This window comes from Notechis scutatus, chromosome 6 (assembly GCF_049901735.1).
Source record: "Notechis scutatus isolate UNSWTSFEM ecotype Mainland chromosome 6, rNotScu1.2, whole genome shotgun sequence".
NCBI lineage: Eukaryota > Metazoa > Chordata > Lepidosauria > Squamata > Elapidae > Notechis > Notechis scutatus.
The window spans coordinates 48007422-48031677 of record NC_142014.1 but is presented as its reverse complement, the minus strand read 5'-3'; the positions used below and the strand labels follow the sequence as shown (position 1 = coordinate 48031677).

The 24256-nt window shown below is 35.9% G+C and overlaps 1 protein-coding gene across 20 annotated transcripts in view; it reads left to right on the top strand.

Annotated features, from left to right (window-relative positions):
• ANKS1B (ankyrin repeat and sterile alpha motif domain containing 1B) overlaps nucleotides 1-24256 on the top strand; it is a 280349-nt gene that overhangs the window by 97198 nt on the left and 158895 nt on the right. For 18 of the 20 annotated variants that reach the window (XR_015750096.1, XM_087968144.1, XM_087968143.1 and 15 more), the window contains exons 13-15: nucleotides 634-1196; nucleotides 4288-4360; nucleotides 16419-16525. Coding sequence is in view for 19 of the 20 variants with exons in the window: in XM_087968144.1 (XP_087824270.1) it covers nucleotides 634-1196; nucleotides 4288-4360; nucleotides 16419-16525 (743 nt within the window). In the remaining variant the exon portion in view is untranslated. Of the gene's footprint in view, nucleotides 1-633; nucleotides 1197-4287; nucleotides 4361-15933; nucleotides 16526-24256 lie in introns of those variants that run through there. The other 2 variants (XM_087968154.1, XM_087968155.1) reach the window with 2 other exon arrangements.

Below are 24256 nucleotides of genomic sequence, written 5' to 3'. Positions count from 1 at the left end.
ATCTTGAATGAAACCAAGGTAAAGATAATTCAAAGCTATTATGTAGTAAGTCCTGTATCTGAACAACAGTGAAAGCAAAATAAATATTCAGTGTATTGAAACACTTCAGTTCTACACACTTTCAAGTTACATTATGATTACAGGCATGTTATTTCAATTGATAAATCCACTTACAGTACATCTACTATTAGTGTTATATACATGACACATGCATATATAGAAAAGCAACAACTATTAAGAAAAACTGTAACATGTAATAAGCCACAGTTTTTGTTTTACATCAGGGAGACTATGTGCCACCATTGTAGATTATTGGGTTTTTGGTGCTTACATATATATCTTCTATATTAGATAAAGAGAATTTAAAATTTAAAAGATTATGATATACCAAATTATATGATTCTCTTTTCTGTCAACTTCATAGAAATTTATATAAGGCTAAGATTCTCAAACTAAGGGAGTAATTCAGGAAATGTACTAAAATATAGCTGAACACAATTAAAAAGCAAAATGATTTTCTTTAATACTATCAGATTTTTTTTCTTATTGTGCAAGCAACAATGCAATACTGCTAAAGAAAAGAAAATTTTCTGTTTAAAATAATAAAACAGTAAGGATAATTATATTTTACAGGAACCCAGCAAACATCCATTGACAGTGATCATCTAGAAGCACACCCTTTTGAACAGTTTGCTGGCCTTCTTCATGGATCATCACCTGCTTGTGACCCACCAGAAAATCCACTTCACCTCTACAGAAAAATTTGTCCAAAGGATGATTTGAATCAAAAAATTAGTTTGAACCTCAGTATTTTGAATCCACAACATTCTCTCCAAGAAAATAGCACTGTTCTTCTGGTTAAAAAGAAAAAGCCACCAATTTTAAATAGAACTATATTCCCTTCTAAAAACATTCTAGGAGAAGCTAACACATTGGCTGGTATCACAAGAACTGGAGATCAGTGGGTAGTTAATGCTGCAGGAATTGTAGAACGTGCTTGCACACTTGGACGAATACGATCTTTGCCAAAGACACTTCTTGACATTCATTTATCCAAATACATTTCTAAATCAGACTCAGATCTTGTTTCTAATGATCACAAAGCAAGACAGAATTGGAACGAATCTTCAGCTATCCAAGAAACCTCTAGAAAAAATTCTGAAAGAACACCATCATTTACTTCAGAATGGGAAGAAGTAAGTATTCATGAAGGAAGAAGAGTGAATCAAAATAACAGAACTGCATTTCAACCCTTGCCATGTCTCCCACAATATCCTCTGACATCATCCTCAAACCTTGCCACATAACCCCTCATTCCTTCACTCACCCAACAGCAGACACCTACTTGCCAGCCTGGGACTTGCAATTTCCTGCCAGCTTCCTCACTTACCTGGGCTGAGGGAAATCAGCAGGAACTGCCATTTTTGGAACAGTCTAGAACAGTCAGATCTAGCAATACTAATAGCAACATGGCCTAAGAATGCTGAGGGACAGAGGACTTGTTCTGCAATGCCTTTCTTTCTAGCACAGGCAGGGCAAGGCATCCTGTGAACTGCAGGAAGAAATGAAGGTGGTAAAGAGCTTTCGCCCAGCTTCATTTCCCCCACCTCCCTTAATTTCTAGCCTTCTGCTTCTAGCTTTAATGATCACATTGTGGAGAGAAGAGATAGGGGGGTCATTAAGCAAGGTGAACACATGGGAGCTTTACTTAACAGCCATCACAACTTGTGACCATAATGGGCTGGCTATTGAAGACTACCTGTTTAGATGTAAAAGACCAAATTCCTTCAAAAAGACTAATGTTTACTTCCTATGCCATGATTGTTATTTGATATCTTGATCTATACTAACTATCATAGTTTTAGTTCATCAAAACATTCAAGTAAGGCATTTTAGTAGGACAAAGAAAGGGTGAACTAAGTTACTAGTCTTAGTTGTACCTATATCACATGCAACTTTCCCTGATTGTGGTCAGGATGCCACATGTGCAATGAAAACTGAATTTTATCCTAAGGATGCTCACATTATTCAATGGAAGGTAGGATCTTTGCAAGTGACTACCTTGTAAATATATAGATGGCCATATTCCACCAACTATTAATATCCATAGAGTAGTTTTAGGATATTTGTCAGTATCTTGACTTCTTTTTCATCTGAAATACTTATATACAAATCAAAGTTCAAATGAGAGTATCTCACTTGAAGGAATATTTTTTTTATTTCACTTAGTTCCAGATCAATTAACAAAATATTTGAACTTGCTAAACATTCTGAAAAAGACATCAACTGAAATTTGTGAAATAAAGACATTGATGCAGTACATTCAGGAAAAGTCAATAAACAAGCTTCTGTATATACTCCAAATTGAGAAAAATAAATAGTTAACCTTCTATTCTAAAACCTTCTATTCTATTCTTGTAATAATGCTTCTTCCATGCAAAACCTGTGCACAGTGCATATAGAACAAAGATGCATGTAAAACAAATACGTAACAAATAATTTTATAAAAGATGCATACTTTATACTTGGCACTTTCCTAAGAAAAAGAAAAGGTAAAGAAATCGGTGAAATACAAGTATAAATCATTCAAAGTGTGCCTGCATTTGATAAGATTAAATATTAGATATCATATGTTGGATGATCTCTGGCAGGAGTGGGATGGGGATAGTGCATTCATCCTTGCTCTATATGACCACTCAGAGGCTTTCAATACCATCAACCATGGTATTCTTCTGGAGGGACTTCAGGGCATAAGACCGGGAGGCCCTGTACTATTCTGGTTCACTTCCTTCCTCTGTGGCCAGTCTCAGTCAGTGTTGATAGGAGGAGAGAGATCCACCCCTCGCCCATTACTTTGCGGGGTTCTGCAGGGGTCTGTACTCTCCCCACTGCTGTTCAACATTTATATGAAGCCATTGGGTGAGATCATCCATCACCATGGACTGAGGTATCATCAATATGGTGATAATACTCAGCTGTATGTTTCAGCCTGTGGTGAGTTAAGCAATGCTGTATCCTCCCACTCACAGTGCCTGGAGGCTGTTAGGGGCTGGATGGGGAGCAATGGGTTGAAACTGAACCCTGGAAAGACTGAGTGGCTTTGGGTTTGGGGTTCTTTGGCCCAGGAAGAATTGCCACCTTTGGTCTTGGATGGGGTAGCACTACCCCAAACAGACCCTGTGCATAATCTAGTGGTTCTCCTGGAAGATCAAGTGTAGCCAGGAGGACCTTTGCGCAACTGTGGTGTGCACCAGTTATGTCCTTTCCTGGACAACAATCCCTACTCATGGACACTCATGCCCTAATCACTTTCCATCTTGAGTATTGCAATGTGCTCTATATGGGCTGTCCTTGAAGAGCATGGAAAGCTCCAGTTGGTACAAAATACAGTGCCCCACATGGTTTTGTGCAAATGTATCACCTCTCTTGCAGGACCTGCATTGATTGCTAATTTGCTTCCAGGTGCAATTCAAGGTGCTAGTTGTCACTTTTAAAGTCTTTCATGTCTCAGGACCAGGTTATCCGAGGGACCATCCCTTGCTGGTCACATCTACTCAACCCACCAGAGCAGGGAGGCAAGAAATATTATGGGTCCCATCCCCTAGGGAGATAAACCTGGTGGTACCTTGAAGAAGGACCTTCTCCATGGTGGCTCCCTCTCTCTGGAACATCATTCCCCCAGAGATTAGAATGGCCCCCACTCTAACACTCTTCCAGAAGACACTGATGACCTGGTTCTGGCAGCAGGCCTGGGGAACCCAGAACGGGATGGAGCCCATTAAATGGCTCATGCAATGTATTGTTTGTTTGTGTGTGTGTGTGTGTGTGTGTGTGTGTGTGTGTGGTTTTTATATTCCTGTAAACTGCCTTGAGTCGCCGTGTGCGAATATAAATGTCATAAAATAAAATAAAATGATAAGTATATAATTTTCCTCCCTCCCTCCCTCCCTCCCTCTCTCCCTTTCCCTTCCCCTTCCCTCCCCCCCTCCCCTTTTGTATAATAGCATCCATTGAAGCCCTTTTAGGTAATCATTTAAACACATATTTAATGAAATGTTTCCAACACTGTGTGGATGCTATATTATGATAATCAGAACATCTTTGAAATTCATGTTAATAGTTCAGCTTCAGCTATTCATTTTGTGTTATTTGTAGATGTGTGTATACTTTACAGTAACATTTAAATAACAAAAGTAGTTATTTTGCCTCTACAATTCTTATTGTATACAATTACATGTTAATTTACATTACAATACATCTTTTAAAAATCCCTATTTTTCCTTGCAGATTGATAAAATAATGAGTTCCATTGATGCTGGTATAACTACTGGACTTGAAGAGATTAATGATGGTACTACAAGTAAGAAACAAATGCCTTATTTCCTTTAAGAATATATTAATGAAGTTAGAAAAATAGCAAATTATAGCAGTTTATTCAGACTGTCTTATGTATTTCTGACCACAATTAATTCTTTTTCATTACATTAATTGAAATGCAGGGTTTTCTGGATATAATTAATCAGTCAATCAAAAAGTTGAATTATGTGCCATCAAGTGAATGTTGACTTTTACTGATCACATAGATTTTTCTCTAACCTAGTTCTTCAGGTCTTTTAATGGCATACCCATATTGTTGTTGGTTGTTCACTTCTTTGCGAAATCATATTTTTGCCAAGTACTAAAATCATAAATCCGATTTTCTGATATTTCACAGAAAAATAAACCTGACATGCAAATTCTATGTTAAATGCATGCTTTATTTCTGTTTCTTCTATTTCATATGGAAGGAAAGTTCAGTTTAAAAATAGTTATTGAGACTGTTAATTTATTTCTATAAAACCTTATAATTCTTCCTAAAATTGTAAATAAATATAGAGATTTTTCCCTATTAATTGCTGAAGAATGTTAATATACAGTAGATATGGTATTTTTATGTGTTATATTACATTCATAGAATTCATAGAATAACAAAGTTGAAAGGGACCTTGGATACATGATGACTATATGGGTAGAGTTGTTGTAGGAAGTAAGATACAGAAGGAATGAATAGTAAAATTGAGATAGGATATTTTGGTAGAGAATTAAATTTAGACAGATTTTAATAACGTTCATGATGTAGGTTAAAATTAAAGTTATAATACTGGCATGGGTACATTTGTAAACCATCAATTATATTTAGTCACCTTAGAATGATCTTATGGGCATGCTCATCAACATATAAACAGAAGCATTATATTATTATTTTAAAATATTATTATTCTGTAATAATTGTAATAATAATAATAATAATAATAATAATAATAATAATAATAATAATAATAATAATAATAATAATAATAATAATAAAAACAGTGAGTGTGATTCCATAATTTTAAAACCTTGTCTTGTATTGTGTCAGAGCGTTTACAGTGTGACTACTATTATGAGACAACCCAGGAGCAAAACACAGCACACAGAGACTTAGACATTTAACAGTGATTTATCTACAAGACAGTTATATACAGAAATATACATGGTAGGCAAAATACCTTACAAGCAAGCTTTCTTCTTCCTAACTCTACACGGAGAACTCTGCAATGAATACTGGACACAAGGAAAGAGAACAGCCCTCTAATTGCTGCAATTATATAAACATTCTTAAAGGGATAGAACCCATCCCCAGTCTTAAAAGGAAATACCCATGCTATGCTGAATCATTCTCAATTGCATCAGCCAGACTTACAGCATCTGGCAGCTATTACTGCTGCTGGTCAGCTCTTAAATCTTAATAACTCAACATGTTGAAGTTGTTGAGGAATAGTGAACTGAAAACTAGATATTATGCATATACCTGAAGAATTTAAAACTTCTCTAGATTCAATGTGATAATAGAACTCATTAAATTAAATAAATTCTATACATTTCTTCAAAGATTTTCCCATACATATCACATCCAAAATACTGTTTAACACATACACTCTTAATAGGTGTTGGAAATTAATCCTGAAATTGCATTTATAATTAATTTTATTTTCTGGATATCAGTCTAACCTGTTATTATTAGAAATAGCCAACAATTAAGTTTATTTTGTCAGTAAGATTGCTGCTAAAAAAAATCAATAAACCTCTGAAATGCCTGACAACATACATGAACAATAATAATATGCAGCACAGAATGCTGCAGAAATGCTGCATTCTGCTTATTTTTGAGAAAGCATTTTTAAAACAATGAAAGAATGATAGAACTGCTACTGATATTCAAAAATGAAATTTCTATGAGCTCAATGGATCCAATAAAAGGAGGTGGTAGTATAGAAATACTTTACAAATGCAAAAATAAAAGTAATCTGTTCACGTAAAACTGCATCAACTAAGAGAGATTTGTGGCATTTCCAAAATATATAGTTATATATCTATATATTTTATTTAGACATGAAGAATGTTAAAGAAAAAATTAGTTTTCTTGGTAATTTAGCAGGGAAGTTGGCTAACTGTAGATAGTAAGAAAGGAAAAATATTTTTATGTAAATATTTTTATGTTTTTATGTACAACCTTGTCCATATACCATATACAGCTGCCAATCAAATTACTAGTGCCTCTTTCCAATGTAAGAATGAAGTGGTAATCCAAATGGACCAGTTATTCCAGAAAATAGCTAGTATTGCTAGATAGCAATGACAGAAACTACCATAACCACTAGTCCATGATTCAGTCATGGTTAAACATTCTGTGGTCACTGTTGGAGCAGCTGCAGCAATTGCAAGCCCCCAGCACCTAATAACAGCCTCTGTACGGGAGAAATATGGGAATACAAGTAAATAAACTGGGTGGGATTTCCAATAAGTCTAATGTTGGGGTCAGAGTTGCCATGGGTTTGCAACATTTGAATCAATTGTGCTAATTTTATGGTACCCTTGAGGGATAACATGAGGTTAAAGTATATAAAAATAAACGCCCCAAACAATAATATAAATATGGCCAAGGGACTGAAAAACTCATTGCACTTCTGATCATTGTAGACAAATACTAAACAGATCAACCACAAGGCATGTGTGACTTCCTGTCTCAAATTAGTTTCAGTTGGCAAGGTCTAGAAAAAGAGATTTTTCTGCTATGGTCCCCATTTTTTGGAATGTCTTGCTATCTGAGATGAGGTCTCTCCCACCCTTTTTGACTTCTGCAAGGGCATGAAAATTGAGTTTTGCCAGTTAGCCTGGGGTCCTGATAGGGGCACTCTTTGTTAGAAGTAGCTGGTGGATTTACAGAAAAAGTGCTCCCATTGTAGTGATTCTGCCTTTGCCTCTTGTCTCTGTATCTAATGTTTTTAAGGCAGACAGATAGACTGACAGACAGACAAACTCCTGAGGGAATATCTAGAACTTCACTGAGGGGTCTTTGGTACTCTCTCTGAATTTGGTTGTTTCCCTGCAGTCATCTCATTACCCAAACTAAATGAACTCCAAGATTAACATCAGACCAACAATCAAGTAAACAATAGGGAGCTCTGGTGGCCTAGAGTTAGAGCTCTTGCCTCACAATCAGGAGGCTGTGAGTTCTATCCTAGGTAGAGGCTAATATTTGGAATAGACTCTCCTGCTTGAGTGGGGGGTTGGTCTAGATGACCTCCAATGTCCCTTCCAACTCTGTTGTTCTATGATCTAATACCCCAATCAAGAAACTGCCAAACAAGCCAACAATAAGCAGCCCAAACAAAAAACCACCAAAACCACTCCCACAAACACTGATAGAGCAAACCACTAGAATATGAAATGAGACCAAACCTTGCACTGATGATGTTACGTAGTTTGAGTGATGAAACATCTGCAAGAAAACAATCAAATTCAGAAAACACCAAAGACCCTCATTTCAATCCCGAACTACTAATATTCTCATTTATTGCTAGATATTTACTACCTTATGAAAGGCCATGGATGATGTTTTCAGTCAATTCATATTCATAATGAAACAAAATACATCATAGTATTAATAGTTAATACTGCAGGTTCCAATCTGAGCTCTCACTGGGATGAAAGGTTTATTCTTCCAAGCACTTAGTTAATACTATATTACCACTGTATCCCCAAAATGTAATGCATCTTATATTATTGCATGCTAAAATGCAATAGTATAATACATATCATACTATTGCATCTTATAATACAATAAAGCGGTCTTTTTTAAGAAAGGAAATGTGTAGGTGGATCAATATTTATACAGTTGTTTATTGTTTGTTGCATATTCTGGGATAATTTATTTCTGGTTTCTTCAGTTACTTAGTCACTGTAACTGTTGTCAAATATAGATGTTAATACACTGTTTCAGTCTACAATGAAGTAAGATATTAATGTGTCATAAATATTGTAGAAAGAAACATAGTAATAACTCACATGTTTATATTAGCCATATATTATGGCAATATGTAACCGAAATACAGGTTTCTTTTTATGTAAATTTGTTTTATAAAAGTTACCTATTATGTGCTTGATCATTTTTGATTAAGAGTTTGCTTTTTGTGATTAAAAAATACACTGTTATGTGATTTGTACCAGCATTGACAATTTATATCAAGAGTTTTTCCCACCAAGACCTCTTAAACATTTTCTTTGCCAAAATCCCCTTTTGCCCTTATTTATACATTCACTGTTCTGTTGTGCAATTCTACTAGTGGCTTTTGTAGCCACTTTCATATCTTCAATACTATTATTACTATGTCAAAACATCCCTTAATATCTGTTCATCAAAATGGAAAAGGAAAAGTCCTTTCTAAAATTATAAACAAATCGTTCACATTACATTGCTACCAAGCTGGTAGCAAATGTGGAATGAGCTTGGGCAAGTCTAACATGCACAATATAACAAAGAATTAAAAGAATTCACAGAATCACTATGCATTCTAGCTCTTTGTTTATCATGATAACCACACACATTAGAAATTATCTGTAGAAAAGCTGGGGAAAATACTTTCACTGTATGTAGTGAAGACTAAGAAGCAATCATGTTTGAGTAATGTAGTGTTTAAGAATAAGGCTTTTAAAATTTATGAGCACATTTATCACTGCATTTGGTTAAAAAAATGACACTATAATACAATTCCTTTTTGCACTGGTTCAGTGTATCTCATTTTATGGGCATTCATGTATTCAATATTTAGTTTAATATTTCAGCTTAAAGTCTACTTTGTTCTACAATGACTCGAGGTGCATTAAAAAGAACTTCAAATAAAATAATTCATATAAATGATAAAGGAATACAACAAACCCCCAAACTGACCCCAAAACACAAAAGGACCAAAAGGACACCAGAAAGCCCAAAGGAGTTCAAACATAATTTAAATCCAAGAACACCAGGTTTTCAACAATTTGTGAAAAATTAGTAAGACACTGAGTACGAATGAAAATCAGCAGCAAAACATTTTGGCCCGGTTGAACTCATGCAGCATGTTGGAAATATTATGCAATTAAATACATTATATTCATTAAAAGTTAATGTCATATTTCCCAAGATATCCACATGATACAGTCATTCTGAAATTATATTTGTGTTCAGCTTGAAGGGGCCTATTAATTACCAAAAGTTTTTCAAGAAGCAAACTTTTAAGAAAAAATTGTTCTCCACCGATCAGTTGATTCTGCTTGTCAGGAATCCCTACACATCCAACTTTACTGACTTAATCATTATTGTAGATAATCTACAACTAGAATTTCTATGAAAAATTTCTATTACATGAGTTGCACTGAAGTGATGTAATGGTATGTATAATATAGAGTAGTTATGGGTTTTATAAATAACCTCATTGATTGAGCACAATTTCACTGGGAAGATAATTCATTAGGATGTCTCTACTTACATAATTTATATAGAGTTATATAGACCAGAAATAAAACACAAAGCAGGACAAGAATGTTACACTTGGTAGTGGGTTTCTTGGTGGACATGCAGGCAGTGGTGGGATTCAGCTGATTCTCACCGGCTTTGGTTTGGATTAAATTACCCACCCCCCACTATCAATTAGGTTAAACACAATCATACAATGCACATTTTTAACCTCCTCTGCCTCCCACAGAATTTGGTTTTGGCTTGTGTGGATATGTTTCATGGAATTTTCCCACCAATCTATCAGCATTGACTTCCCAGCAAATCAGCTGAGTTGGTTTGTTGGTTTACATCAGGGTGTCCAACCTTGGCAACTTTAAGACTTGTGGACTTCAACTCCCAGAATTCCTCAGCCAGCAAGGCTGAGGAATTCTGGGAGTTGAAGTCCACAAGTCTTAAAGTTGCCAAGGTTGGACACCCCTGGTTTACATCTTCTTGTACTTCAAAAAAGTCATGACATTAAACAAGCAGAACATTTTGGATATTTAAAAACTCTACACATGGTCAAACACCAGTTTTGGTGGCCAAGTATGAAACAAGACATTGAGGATTATGTAAAGAGTTGTCGCGCTTGTGCCACAAGGAAAACCAGATCAGGAAAACCTCCAGGATTATTATTACAATCTGTAGCTGAGCCATACCGGCCCTAGGAGGAGATAGGGATGTACAGTATTTTATAATGGATTTACCTGACAGTGGGGTGCACACAGTAATTTGGACTGTAATGGATTTATTTTCCAAACAAGCTCATTTTATTCCATGCAAAGGTCTACCATGAGCCAGAAAATTATTCAAAATGTTTGTGAATCATATATATAGACTACATGGAGTGCCTCGCAGAATCATTTCAGATAGAGGGGTTCAATTTACTGCAAAATTCTGGAGAGAATTCATACAGGCAATTGGATCCTCTCAAGGTCTGAGTTCAGCTTTCCACACCTTGGGATTGACATCTGGTTTGTTAGCTACATCATGGGCCATAGGCTTTTTAGGTTTACATTCAACAGCAAACAAGGATAAAGCTATAGAGCATTCCAAAATGTAGAACAGAGCTTAAAAAGTTGGATTTGGACTGCAATGATCCAATTTTAGTCCCCACTTGTCCATAAGTGCTCGTACATGACCTTGAATTCCAAGAGAAAAGCATGGCATTAGTGCAACACCAAGGGGTTGAGGGGTTCAACTTATTTCCCAAAGCACCAAAAGGCAAGATAAGAAGCAATGGATGGAAACTAATCAAGGAGAGAAGCAATCTGGAATTAAGGACAAACTTCCTAACAGTTAGGACAATTAACCAGTGGGACAGCTGGCCTTCAGAAGTTGTGGATGCTTCATTACTGGATGTTTTATCTGAAATAGTATAGGGTCTCCTGCTTGAGCAGGGGGTTGGACTAGAAGACCCACAAGGTACCTTCCAGCTCTATTCTGATTGATTGATAAATATCTGGGCATAGTTTTCCATAGCTCTACTAAACACAGTGCAGCACTAGTAATTCAATCTTTTTATTTTTCCAGTGGAGCACAATATATTCCAGCAGCACAATCATCTTTTGGGTAACTGATATTGCACCCTTTACTGTTGCTTTAAAATGGCATTAGTCTGCTCTGTTTAACCAGCTGACTGAGAATGGTATACCATGGACAAATTCATTCCTAGCAACAGGACTGGAACATGTTCCATCAAAACCAAGCATTGAATTGGGCTGCTCTGTCCAGAATTAGATTTGGCAGGTTGTGTAATGTAAAAATATGACAAGAGCGGAAATAACTCACTGTAATAGATTAATTACCATCTGGTTGATGCTATGACTAGCAGACTGTTTGAAATATGGTTAGAATATATCATCTTTGAGAGATTAAAGCATCAATAACCCTGATGACTTGTCTGCTAGATCTTTAGCTTTTACCAATGAGGCTGCATCAGCCAAAGCTGAATGCCACCGAGGTCCATAGGCTCTTCTGTTGAAGACTTCAGTGCAGGGAAGTCCTATTACTTGTTCTCCAAAGACTAAATTATGACCACTACTGTTGTCAACTAAACTCTCCAGCTTTTTAGTCATGTAGTGATAACACCAAGTTGCATAAAGGCTTGAGGTGTGTGTAGCTTTTCTGTATTCACTTATTCATTCAGGATCTTGTCAGTCAAGTGTACCTAAAATTGGTTCCTTAATGTGGACTGACTTAATGTCAGCTCTTGATTTACCAGTCTAAACTCACTAATACATTTGTCAGAGGCCTCAGTCCGTTTCATAGGTGTCCCACACATCTCTTGGCAATATTAACTTTCAGAGGGACTTCAAATACTGAACACATTTTTCTTGTGGCTCCAGCAGAGTTTGGAGGTGTAGCTATTGTAAGTTATTAATTTATTCATCCAGATGACTTGAGCATGATCACCTAGAAATTTTTGATCACATAGTTAAATAAATAAAATATCTTATGTTTGGAATGTTATGAAACTTTCTGGATTCCCATAATATTTTTAAAATGGACAAACTGGCATTTCCAGCAAAGTGGAATGGGGCAGATGAAGATTTGGGTATAAACAGATTTATATGACTTTGTATCATTGTGCTCTTAATTACGTAGTTTGATCATAGCCTGATTTTTTTTGTGCTAGCCTCTCCATCCTGACTTTTGTTTTGGCTGGAATAGGTTAAATAAACAGGGTAGTTGTAAATCAAGGCTACCTACTATTGTTCTTGGTGTAAAACAGTAAATCAGCTTTTAGTCTTTCATCGTGAGTTGTAAGGAGTCAGACAGTAGCAATGTTCGAGTGTCAAAGTTCCTTCAAACAACCCATATATAGTGTTAGGGTTCAAGAATTCCTGCCCAGGGATTAAGGAATTCACATTAGCACAAGGTACACAGCTTCAAGATAAGGCTGTTACTGAATTTTTCTAATAAGAAATTTGACAGCTAAGGCAGTCTTAAGCACATGCCAGCTTTCTCAATTCTGGTGCAGTTGATTTTCTAGAATCTGTTTCTGTGAAGATTCTGTTCTGCTTATTCTTGTATCCAATGGTTCTCCACCAGATACTGCCTGCATTCTCTGGGACTTCAAGATCACATATCTAGTTTCAAGTTGTAGTTTCTGTATCAATGTCAGAAGTGGTGGTGCTTATTCAGAAGCGTGGTTTCACAATTACTGGGTTTTCATTGCTCGTACATAAGCTTGGTTTCATGATTACTGGGCTTTTTCCTCTCCTGCTACATTATGGACATTCATCCTCTATACATTGGGGGAGGGGGAGGACAAAGAAAAACTCTAGGGTTAATATCCCTTGAACTGGAATAGACTGTTGCAAATGTTTATAATATTGAACAAACCTAGAGGTTCTAATCATATTTATTGGGAGTGAATGGGCTATTCTTTGTTTAGACTCATCTACATTGCATTTTATTTCCATCCTTCTTCTTCCCTACTCAATGCAGCTACTCCTTTCATTCATTTTTTTTCTTTTTCTTTACTGTTGTTGTAGTAATAATATGGATATATGTATTTGTGAGAAAAAAGGATTTTGAGTTATATAGGCAGATTGGGGAGCAATTAATTCTACAAATGAGATGTCTTACTTTAAAGACATTTTACTTTTATCATTATTACTTCATTTAATATTAAATTAAACATTTTGTCCAAAGTCCTACTCCTGCCTGGAGTGTGGCATTTAACTAGGGTATACACACAAAGTGGCCATGTAGTGGGGGGCAAGGTGCATCCTACCAATGTCAGCAGTGTTACTGAACGGTGCTGCAAACCCCACTTCTTTTCTATGGTGGCATGATATCACCCAGATGCTGAAATAGGGTTGAATTTGCTGTGTAACATTGCAATTTTTATTTCATCATTCTATGAATGCTGTTGACTACACACAGAAACTCATATACAAATGTATTATTTTTTGAGGGAGTGGAAAGTCTAGGATTGGCAGTTTTCCCTTGACATCGTTGGGAAGATGAACATTCCAAAGAATAATCCTTTGTTTTTATTTTTTTAATTCCAAGCTTCCTCTTTTTTTGGAAGATTGTCTTAAAATAAGGATTATTTTCTGTTCAGGTAAATATAATACACAACTGTTTTAATTGTTTCTGTAAATCACATTTTAAATATCATTGAAAGACTACATAGAAATAGAATCTGAAATAATCCTATGTAGTTTAACAACTCATCATTTCAGAGATTTTATATTATTCTCCTCTGTTTTCAATTTGGAAATGCCAGAATATCTTTCTCTATTGCACTTCTCCCATCAAATCAACACAATCCACCATTCTTTTGTGTCATTTTGGTTGTTTCTGTAGTTCACAAGTTCAACTGTGCATTATTACACACATGTTCAACTGTGTATATTACATGAAATGTCAGGGGGTCCTCTGTATTCTCCCTGAAGAACACTAAAATGTCTGAATTAGTTGTTTTTAAAAATTTGTATCTTGTGAAGTTGGGTTACCTGATTCCTCAGATTTATTGATTAATCATAATTGTTTTTTTATTGCTTTTGATAGAAAACTGTCAAATATTAATTTGTTTTGCCACTGAAGGGATATGAATTTGCATCCAATTTAGACAGTTTACAACTTGTAATTTCCTTTATATATCATTTCAGGAAAAAAGGGCTATTTTGTATTTTAGTTATAGGTGGGTTGATGCCCAAGCATAGAATAATAATAAAAAAGAACTGTAATCTGAAGTCTACCAAAATACTAGCTTCCTTATGAACTCCTTTAAAAAAAATTTAATTGCAAGTTGACAATTCAGATTGAATGTAGATATTATGATGTACATTAAATTTAACTTTGATGATGAGAACTGCAGTCCTTAATAAAACCTGCAGTCTTGTGCAGAATTAAGCCTTCAGTATCAGTGATTTTATATGCATTTAGCTTTTCATAGGACCAGTTTATTACTAGAAAGTAAATTTTACTTAGTTTACTAAACTTGTTTGAATAAATGTGCCCATGTTTTGCTGAATGTCTGAACTTTGTTCCCTAAGATCTTTTCACAGAGGCATTCTTTCTTTCATCTGTATAAGAATAAGCCAGCCAGCATTTGTCCATTTTATAATGCTTCGATGAGACATCAATAGGTTTCATAGTAGCAAGGTTGCAAGATTTGAATATGATATACAGAAGTATCTTTCATTCTTAGTAGCATTTCTTGTATTTCTAATTTTTACATATGTAACCAGTGTACAGATTTTGGCTGAGGGATTGTGTATATTGATTTGCAGTGTGTGCCTGCCGTATAACATGCTTGAACTGATTAAAAATACTCTGAACAAAGAAAAGCATATTTATCTACTAATGGGTGGCTTTTTTAATGAAAAATAATTTCGCTTACATATATTTAGGATGGTATTTGAAATACCTTTTTGTACTTTTCTTTCTGGATTACCAAACATGTCGGGTAAATTTAGAAATGTTAAATGTTATTTTTTAAAATTATAATATTCCGATGGCATCCATTCAGTCATGGTTCAATTCCTGTTTTAAGAAGAACGTGTGTGTGTTTGTGTGTGTGCATGTGCGTGCATGTGCATCTCTCTTTCTCCAAAACATGAATGGTTGAATTTTAACAGATGGTATTCTGGTGCACTGTAGCTGAAAAATCAGAGAGATGAAGAAATAATTATTTGAAATGTTAAAGATGTTCTACAATTTAGAACATCTAATTTTAAGGAAAAAATATAACCAGTTTTTTATAACTGGATGAAAAAAAAGGTTAATAATAAGAACAACGGTTTAGGGTATATTGTGACCAGAGCAAACCTCAGTGCAGCATTTTAAAAAAAAGCAAATAGCAAACTGTGACACAGACCTCAGTTCATGCTTTGCAATGCCTGATCTCCTTTGAAACAGGAACAATTTACAACAAGCAAATCTCCCTAATGCATAACAGACAAAGGTTCTATTCAGATTTTAGCATGTTAGCTTTTCTCTGATGACCCGCTATTTTCTGCATTTGTTTTGACTGCTCCCATCATTCAGGGTTGATGCTTGGATGGGTGTGTAGGTGGAAACTGCAGCAGCAGCAGCAAGCTTAGAGCTTGCAGACAAAAAAACGTTCTTGCCTTTTCTGATAGCTATTATTGAAAATGTGAGGTAGAGCCTAGGCTGGGTAATAAAGGCAGGCAAGCAAGGGGGAGCAAGGAGCATAGAGCTGCATACTGATGAGTGTGGGAGCACGTCATGAAAGATTCCTTGCTGCTAGCAGATCATTTCTCATTGTGGAGTATTTCAACAATCACATATAACGGAAAACAGCTTAGCTGACAGCTTGATATGTTTCCCCCCCACTGCATGACGTACTGGTCTGTAGTACAGATTAATGCAGAAATGTTCAGTTAGGAGCCGTTCTTACTCTATAGTGTGCCCCGGAAACTATGTGCTACTTCTGACTTTGGAATTTACTGGAAGCATTAATTGGACAAGCTGGCAGGTTCCTTTGATACCAATTTTGCCCGGAACACAATGTGGCAATGCCACCTCTCAGCCCAGGACCATCGCTATTATCCTGTGGATGGATATTCATTGCTTAAACGCCTCCCTTCTCAAACTCTTTCAGCACCCAGATGCCCTGTCCAGACTGTGGGACAATGGTTGGAAAATATTGGGCTACCTCAGTATGAAAACCACTTGCTGGCCAATGGATTTGACAATGTACAGTTTATGGTAAGTGTTCTTTTCTGCTTATAGCTTATGGTGGTAGGTGAGTCTTTGCTTTTCAAGAATCTGTATAGAACAGAGTCTGTTTTATGATCTGCAGTGTTTAAAATATACATTTTACAAAATTCTATCTCTTATCTGTATGAGCAAGAGTCATTCTCTTTGCTTCATACAATAGGTAATTTCCAAGCATTTTTACATGAAAATGAAGGAATAGTTCTTCTGGTCTATTCTTTGGCAAAAATAATAATCCTTACAGTGATAACAATAAACATCACTACAGGAAACAGATCAAATATTATTACAAAGGTTTGCTATTTATTAAGATTATTTTTTTTTCATAATTCCAGCTTGAATTCTGCATGTTCTAACAAAGAAGTGCTGAATTTTGAGCTTTCAAATTAGCAATTTTCCCAATGTTTGGAAATAAATGGCTGTTCCTTTAAATATTAACCTAAAACTATTTTACTGTGAAAGAGTTAACAGACATGAACATGACAGGTACCTTTTGTATGTAATATATATATTTCAAACCCATGAGTTTCCTATAAACATAAATATGAGAAAAAGATAAGGTTGGTTATCTAAAAAAACACTTTCAAAATTTTCACCTAAACCCATAAATAAAAGTAAGAATACTTAATTTTTTAAACAAATATTGCAAAATAGTTTTTTTACAATTCTCTCTCTCTCTCTCTCTCTCTCTCTCTCTCTCTCTCTCTCTCTCTCTCTCTCTCTCTCTCCAATACAGATGTAATAGTACCACATCTGTTGCTTAGAATAGATTTCACTGTCTTCCAATTTTTCTGCAGTATTGTTGTAATGTATACATAGAAAGCTTAGGTATATTATTAGACATTGAATTGTAGTTATATGTGTAGAAATGTTCACAATATTATCTTTTAAAAATTGTTAAATGAGACCTTTTTATTATATTACTGTTTCTGTTTTGTTGAGTAAAAAAAATTAACATTTAAAGCAGATTAACCCTATTCAAATCTAATGGTAGCACTACCTGGATTAGGGTGTTGTACCTTTTATTCAAGCTCCCATAACCATGAAAATTGAATTCAATTAATATATATGGAAATAAACATCACGGTGCAGCAATCAAAGTTCTAATGGGATGTAGTTCTTAAGTAGACAAGTATCCATGTGGTAAAATTACTAATATGTACCTGAGGATGCATAAAATACAGTTTATATGAGAATATAAACACCGTTGTTAATCTAGAATAATGATTGATTGGACTCCATGGAAAGTCATGAATGGGCTTAGGGTGAGAGTCTTTCAGTTATATATCTGTAGAGATTGCCCATTTATGTAAGATATTTAATAAAGAAGCATTAGATGTCAAAAGTTATTCAGAATGTATATGAGCTTAAGTTGTTTCCAAATCTTTGTATTATAACCAGATTCATGATGAATAGCACATTTATGATTTATTAGAAGAGATACAGGTGGAATCTTACATTATTAATAAATTGAAAATCACAACTGACTAAAGTTAAATGTATATTTTAGCAGTTATACTTTTATTGAAAGACAAAGCAATATCCTTCACTTTCTATCACATGATATTAAATTATTTATACCTTTTTTAGTTATAAACAGTTAATTCCTTTATGTTGTCATACTGAAAAATGGAATGTTAAATCTTAAGGAATTTTACACATGTATGCCCACACACACTTAAGAGGAGCTATATAAGTAACAAAGATCAGCTTGACCATAGTAAATATAGCTTTTTTGCATTAACTAACTTCCATTCACTACAGTTTTATAAATGAAAATCAGGTCTATGTTAAATCTGATTTAGTGCCGAGTAAACTTGTATAAGATTGCCTATTAAGGCTACAATTCTGTGTCCTCCAACACCATTGAACAAGAGACTTAATTCTGAATAGACGTCACTGAAACTGCACTATTCATTTATTTATTCAGATTGCTCTCATCAATGGATATTAAACCAGTTACAGTATTTATTGATATGACCATTCTAATGTTATACCAATCAAGCAATATCATTTTAATATTTATGTTATCTTTAAATATGGATTTCAGCTGTTGTTTTCTTAGAAATACATTCTGTGCTTATTTGTTTTCCTGTTACCTAAGCAACACAACCTCATGTCTGTTTAAAATTAGTATTACTGTATTGTTTTGCTAGAACTACCCTTGTCTCAGGAAGAAGCTCCGCTAGAAGAGGAGACCTCTGACAGAAAGTATTCAGTCTTGCCCTCCTCACCACCACTCTTCTGTCACACTTTGCAGTAGCTGGGGATTCTCTGATTTTGGGGGTGGATAAAATTATATTAGATGGGTGGTGTCCAGGCCCTGAGTAATATATATGGTTTTAGAGGTAATAACCAGAATCTCATGACTTGCACGTGAAACATATAGTTAGCCAGTGTAGTTTCTGCAGCAAGTTTGTCATATGGCAGAAGCAAGACTCCCGGGGCTTTTAAAATAACATTTTAATATACAGTTGAAGTATATTGAATAGTACACAGATGATAGCAACAATTTAACAATGTAATATTTAATAAAATTTAAATACATTTATTTATCTGAATACTAAAATATATTCTGTCAATCAAAACACCTCATAATTTCATAATACAGAATAAGTGAATTGGCATGATTGTTTTTTCATTGTTAAAATCTAATACACTGTCATGCCCTTGTTGGAGTTTGATTCTGAGGGGGAGATTGAGCAGCTGACAGGGAATGGGAGTGTGGCTCCGGTGGCTGTGGAAGAAACGGGGGAAGGGCACAGTCCGGCTGGGCATTCACAGGAAGACCCAGGGCCACCCCCTCTTCATCCTAGGGCATGCAGGGAGGAACGGAGAAGGGAGCAATGTGGCTTACGGGAGAGAAAAAGGCCCTGATCCCTTTCATTAGTTGCAGCTGGGAAAATAGGATATAAGAAGGGCGTTTGCACACAGCACCTTGCTGGAAGCGAAGTGTGTGTTATCTTTGTTGAGGCTTATCTGGGTTTTGGCATCCTCCCAACTGTGTGCTTCATTATCTTTTGGAAGTCTGCAATTTATTATCCTGGCCTGTTGTGTTAATTACTTCAGCATGGTTTGTGTTGTTGTTTTTATTTCTAATTTACCTGTACTTTGGGTTTGGACAGCATTTCTTCCCTTTGTAAACTGTTTTTGGAAGAGTTTGATCTCCAGCCGAGGATAACTGGACATTGGGAGCCAAGTTGGAGGTATTAAAGGGACTTTACCTATTTTTGTGACTTCGTTGCTTTTGTGCCACGCCCCGGGTCATCACATTACACTGTGGCTTTTATAGACATTCAAACAAAGTAGTATAAGATATCTGCCTAGAATAATATTTGAACTCAGGAAGTGTAAGAGGGGCATCTTTACATATATGGATAACAACTTTGCATCAAAACCTAGACAGTACTTAAAAACAAGCCCATTTAATCATGGGCCTGCCACATGTAGGCAACATACTATGGATTTTATGCAATTGGCTTTGAAGCAATTGCATTGTGATCTGGAAAGCATTCTTGCTATGATTGAGATCACTTTCTGATCCTGATGAGTTTGACCCATGAGTGCCACAGGACACGTATACCAATTAGAATAATCTGCCCCAGATGTCTCATGGTTCCCGATGTTCTTTGGAATGGTTCCTTTGATTGCTACTGTCAGATCCCCTATGTGGGGATCTCTCTGTATGCCAATCCTAGGTGGGTTATTGATTTATTGAAGAGCCTCAGGAGATGAAGTGGCAGAAACAATGTCTAGAAAGCAATGAAGACTATGAGTGCAAGCACATTTCAGGTTATCACTGTGGTATAAAGAAGCACAATCATTTCTGTATTATTTTGTAGCCAAGATGCCAATACCGTCAGTTTTCTTTAGAAGTTTCAATTATTTGTGGGGGAGAAGGCATCAAACAGAACTCTTAGCTGGTTGCCAAATTCCTGATTTATGAGTGGTATTCAGTGTTATGACTAGGACAACATTTTATCATGTTACCAAAAATTTGTTTTTGCCTGTGGTTTCTTCTTCTCTGGTATTTCTTCAGCTACTTATGACTTGGATCCATGCTCTCTGTGTTTCTTCAGGGTGTCAGGGTGCACGATAATCTGGCTCCAGGTTTATTTTTAATGCCTCAGTTTGGAATAGGGTGATACCTGCAGATTTGAAAGGAATTTATGACCCCTTCTTTACAAGCCATCCCGAGACCCTGACAGTCTTACATATGGTATTTTCTCTAACCTTTCCTTTTGGGGAGAAGATTAATAAGACTGCGGTTTAGGGCAACTATGGAGTAAGCTAGAGTAAGTAGTTTATCTGGACCATTAATTAGCATTCAGTCGAGGCATGAGTGTTATTTGTTCTTGTAGGTAATCTTTTTCAGGATTGATTGGAAGCTTGTAGTATTTTATTGAATAATTTCCTGATAGAAATTAGGTTGGACCTTACTGTTCTAGACTCTCTGAAAACTGGTTGGAAAATCTCTGGTGAACATAAAACCAGACAAATATTGATTTTAGGATGTTTATTTTAAATATATATATATTAGTTCCCATTATGGATGTTTTATTCAAATACGTTCATAATTATTATAAATCTTCAACTTTCATAACTGTGGTCGGTGTAAATAAATGAATAAATAAGCAACAGATATATGACCAACTTTTATTTAATATACAAGATATTGTGCATTGTTTCCTTCAGAAATAGTTTCCCCTTAAAACGTCTAGAACCTAATCTTATAATTCATATAATAGGTACACTTATATAACCTCACAATTCTTAGGCAAAATTCCCTCCTAGTTGAACAACATTTCCTTGATCTTATTTAAATCAAAAGATTTTTTTTGAATATAAAGCATTCAATATTATATTAGAAGGGAATATAAGAACCTTTATAGTTCTATTCTTTCATCCTTTCCAGGCAATCATTATGTGAAGAATTAAGTTTAAAGGAAACCCAATTCCTCATCTAAAAGATCACTCTAGGGATGTTCAAGCATCCAATGAAATGGTTCCGTTATTGCTATAGTAGTCTAAGAATACATTAGAATTTTAATGTGCCACATGTCTTTTTATTGTCTTTTTAAAAAGGAGCGAGATTCAGGAACAAAAAGCCAAAATTATTTCAGAAAGGGAATATATGTTCTTACTTTGCTAGAAATAGACCATCAAGAGCATAAAAATTTGGCGTACGCACATATTGTTTAATCCAATTTTCTTCCTTCCTTGTGTTCATAATTGCATTCTCCCCAAAAGGATTAGCTTTTCTTTTGTATTGCAAAAGATTATTATGGGAATGGACCAGTGGTTGGATTCAAATTTTTTTACTATCGGTTCTGTGGGCATGGCTTGATGGGCGTGGCAGGGGAAGGATACTGTAAAATCTCCAGTCAGAGGTGGTATTTGTCGGTTCTCTGAACTACTCAAATTTCTGCTACTGGTTCTCCAGAACTGGTCAGAACCTACTGAATACCACCTCTGGAATGGAATAAGATATATATATATATATATATATATATATATATATATATATATATATATAGATCTTTGGTTATTCGGGTTTTCTCCGCGTAAGATTCAAAGTATCTAGGCAACGTTTCGATGAAGTCTCATTCATCATCTTCAGGCTTGCTTCTTCGGCTCTGTGCTTCTCAGAGTGATGTGAGCTTTCAGCTGCTTCTTCCTTCTAACTGCCAGTGGGGTGTGACTTGACTGGGTGGGGGCTTGGCTGCGTCCGATTGGGTGGGGGTGTGTTCTCATTGGTTGGAGGCTTGGCTGTGTTCTGATTGGTTGGGGGGCTGGCCGTGTTCTGATTGGCTGGAGGCGTGCTCTGTTCAGGTGGGGGCTTCAGCCAAGCCCCCACCCAGTCAAGTCACACCCCCACTGGCAGTTAGAAGGAAGAAGCAGCTGAAAGCTCACATCACTCTGAGAAGCACAGAGCCAAGAAGCAAGCCTGAAGATGATGAATGAGACTTCATCAAACGTGCTCAGATACTTTGAATCTTACGCGAGAAAACCCAATAACCAAAGATCCACATACAAATACCCCAGAACCTCAGAAAATATATATATATGTGTGTGTGTGTGTGTGTGTGTGTGTGTGTGTGTGTGTATGTATGTATGTATGTATGTATGTATGTATGTATGTATGTATGTTATTTAGATTTCTTCAGGTATTTTCCCACATCTTAATATTTGTGCTTTTATTATAGCGACGTTTTGGCAGAATCTCATCTGCCATCTTCAGGCTTGTGTATTGGGTTCTTTACACAAGCCTGACGATGGCAGATGAGATTCTGCCAAAACGTTGCAATAATAAAAGCACAAATATTAAGACGTGGGAAAATACCCGAAGAAACCTAAATACCATACATATAAATACCCGCAAAAACATAAGAATATATATATATATATATATATATATATATATATATATATATATATATATATATATATATATATATATATATAATAATTTGTTTTCTGAGGTTTTGCAGGTATTTGTATGTGGATCTTTGGTTATTCAGGTTTTCTCCCGCGTAAAATTGGAAGTATTTTGGCAACGTTTCGATGAAATCTCATTCATCATCTTCAGGCTTGTGTCTTCGGCTTTGTGCTTCTTGGAGTAATGTGAGCTTGCAGCTGTTTTTTTTTTTTTTTTTTTTTGTCACCCATCATTGCAAACCTGTTCATGGAAGAATTCGAATCCAGAGCCCTGGCTAATGCCACCCACAAAACCAAACTATGGTTAAGATACATCGATGACACATTTGTGATTTGGCCCCATGGAAAAGAAAACCTAAACAATTTCCTAACACACCTAAACAGCACACACCCCAAAATCAAGTTCACCATGGAAATGGAAACAAACAAACAACTACCATTCCTAGATGTACTAATCTACAAAAAAACAGATGGCACACTAGGACATACCATATACCAGAAGAAAACACACACCAACCACCACCTCAACGCCCAATCCCACCACCACCCAGCACAGATAAACTCCGTGGCCAAAACACTAATTGCTAGAACCAAACGCCTGGCAGACAAGACACACATAAAGACTGAACTATGCACCCTGACTAAAGTACTGACAGCCAACGGCTTCCACAAAAGCAAAATCACCGGCTTGATCCACAAAAACACACTGAGACATAATGGAGACCTAGAAGATGAACAGACCTATGGAACAGCTGTCCTACCCTACATAAGAGGTACTACAGACAAAATCAGTAAGATACTACACAGGCATCACATCAAGACTGCCTTCAAAATAGACAGAAAAATAGCAGCCATCTTTAGAAACCCCTAAGATAAAATTGACCTGGAAAACCAAGGCATATATGAAGTCCCCTGTACATCATGCCCGGCCATATACATTGGACAGGCCAATAGAAGAATAAGTACCCACCTGGATGAACACAAAAATGCAGTAAAAAAGCTGGAACACACTTCCTCACTAGTGCAACACATAAAAGCCACAGGTCATAGCATCAACTTCAATGGCACCAAAACCCTAGGTACTATAGAAAACCCCAGCCACAGAATTATCAGAGAAGCCATAGAGATTGAAAAAAGACCTGAAAGCATGAATAGAAGAGATGATTCCACCAGACTGTCAATTATTTGGAAGCCTGCACTCACAAACAAAAAAATCTCCACACCACTAGCCAGGCAAACACCTGGGCACAAACAGATTCCCCCTGATACCTCCAGCTCAAACAC